We start from the raw sequence: 2,500 nt of genomic DNA on the forward strand, positions 1-2,500 counted from the left end.
CATTGCGAACAAGTTGTTTCACAGAATAGTTACCTCCACCATGAAAGCAAAATCTCCATCACGTGATCCCTGTAAGATAGAGCATAGACCAATTTGATTAAAGTAACTACATGAGCGACATGATTCAGATAAGTGGATGACCGTATGAAGGAAACATTTCTTGTTTCTCATGAGGTCCACAGTTCTTAGTTCTTTGATTTATATGATCATGTTATTTTAAACATCAGGTAATCATTGAAATGTAAAGGAAAGATTGAATCTATATTTTCTAAATGGCACTTTTTCATTTTGATGAAGGAGAATGACTTTGATGATGTTTCCTGGTACATCTTGTTGGTTGCCTTTTCTGAAGAACTTGATTAGCCTACTTTTTTTTTGTGTGTGTGTGTGTGTGTGTGCGTGTGCGTGTGCGTGTGTGTGCGTGTGCATGTGCATGTGTGTGTGTGCAAGCATTTTATGTCAACATAAAAGAGATCTGTAACATGATTTTGCCAAATTTTCATGATGAGGGCAGAAAAATGAATATTTGTATGTGGTGTCTGTATGGGGGGGTGGGTGCATGAGGTTGTGTATTGCATTACACTTCTAACTTATCTATTCTTGCTTTGTTATCAGATGCAGGCTTGTACGAGGAAGGGATGGGCTTGGAAGAGAAGAGGACCATGCTACAGTTGTTGGAGGAATCTCGAGCCTCAGCCCAGCAAGAGGCAAAGGAGCGTGAACAGTGGAGGCAGCAAGAAGAACAGATCTTAAATGAAACTCTAAACAAGTCTTTTAAGGATAATTCTGAGGTTTGTTTTTCTTTTTTTTTTTTTTTCACATCCTATATAAATGAAAAATTTAATCTTGCCAGTTTTCAAATGTATTCCTTGTAAAAAAAAAGTAAATCATTTTCCCCCACAGGAGGATCAGCAGAGTGCTATTGGATCCAGCATACAAGACAATGAAGATAACTCACGGGACTCAGACGTGGTGGCCATTCCATCAGGCAGTGACAAGCATGACGTTAGAAATTCAGGTAATACTTCAGATTGTGGTTCAGTCACTCCCGATCTGTCACCTCCCCGGCCAGGTTCACCAGAGCTCCTTGTACCCTCGCTTTCTCCCAGACAAGAACAATGCCCTGTTAGGCCTACAACCAGCAAGGGCAAGTCTAGCAATATAACAGTGAAGGAAAAAACAAAGGGGAGCTCACAGAATTCTGATGAAGACTTGTTTTGCGATTCACAGAGTTCTGACCAGTTTGTAAATAGGAGGAAACACCAGGAATGTGTTGTAACAGAGTCTGAATCTCATGCAAAAGTGGACTCTAAAGCTCCACTGAGCAGCCCAGGGAGAAGGAGGCAAGTGCAGCAGAAGCTGACTGTTGTGAGGACAGTGGAAAGGAGAACATTCATTGTAGAGGAAAATAATTCAGAGCCTTTAGAAGCTCAGAGGTCTATAAGAAGAAGATACAGTGTGGAGGAAGTGCCATCTGAGAGTGATAAATTTGAGTCAAGAGTTAGCAGCTTCTCTCAGCCATTGTTCTCTAGTGGTGAAGATAACACAAGAAAGCAGAGACGTGTCTCTGAGGATGAGGACGGTATTCAGTTGCTTTCACCAGTCATCGGACAGAGATCAGTGTCCAGTAGAAGTGCATCATCAGGTGCCAAACAGAATAACCAGACGTTACAAGATGCAGAGGTGTCAAATTCTGTTGAAGCTGAGCCCATTCGTCAAATAGATGCTGTGATGTTGGAGGACAGTGATGATGATGACTTTGTGCTGCCATCACCAAGTGTATCTCAAAGCACCAGCTCCAACCAGATTGAAAGGTTGTCTTCAACTCCTGTTGGTTGCAAGTCTCAGAAAATCCAAGAAACTGAAAAGAGCAAGCCTCCATCTCAGGAAAGACATGCAAATGATATCAGTGATAAAGTGGATCATGGGAAGAACACAGAGGTTGACTGTTGCGTAGACAGTCAGTCACCAAGGCATAACCTCAAGAAGACAGCAGATGGTGCTGGCAATCACAATATGGAAATATCTGATAGTGATGATGAAGATCACAGTTTCAATTACCAAAATGACAGGAAGAGAAATGTGAATGTTTTTTGTCCTCAAGATAATTCTGATATTCCACTAAAGAGAAGGCGGAAAATGACAATTGAAGATCGTAAGGTAATTTATTTCAAATCTAATGAGGAAACCTTAGATGACTGCTTCAAACGGATTCTTGGCATGATTAGTCAAGATATGGAGAGACTGGAGCAAAACCAGTCAAGCCTTAGTTACAGGCTGAAGTGGATGCCACCTGTGGTTGTAGATAGACGAGTTAAGGACTCTCTTGATCGCCCAGGTGCTCACAACAGGAGAAAAGCCGGAGGACCAGCAGCAGGAAGCAGTGAACGGGAAATGCCACACAGGGCAACGCGGTACATCACAAGAACAATGGAAACTCAAGAAGAGGAATCGCAGTACTCGGAGGACTCATTGCCAGATTTGTGCTCCCTGGAGGAAC

At 42.2% G+C, this 2,500-nt stretch overlaps 1 protein-coding gene across 1 annotated transcript in view; it reads left to right on the top strand.

Annotated features, from left to right (window-relative positions):
• Window positions 1–2,500, top strand: part of LOC113824096 (uro-adherence factor A) — a 14,782-nt gene that overhangs the window by 1,061 nt on the left and 11,221 nt on the right. The window contains exons 2-3 of the mRNA XM_027376846.2: window positions 616–791; window positions 904–2,500. The exon at window positions 904–2,500 is cut by the window's right edge and continues 951 nt beyond it. Coding sequence (XP_027232647.2) covers window positions 616–791; window positions 904–2,500 — 1,773 coding nt within the window. The remainder of the gene's footprint in view (window positions 1–615; window positions 792–903) is intronic.

Source organism: Penaeus vannamei, chromosome 34, assembly GCF_042767895.1.
Source record: "Penaeus vannamei isolate JL-2024 chromosome 34, ASM4276789v1, whole genome shotgun sequence".
In the NCBI taxonomy this organism is placed as follows: Eukaryota; Metazoa; Arthropoda; class Malacostraca; order Decapoda; family Penaeidae; genus Penaeus; species Penaeus vannamei.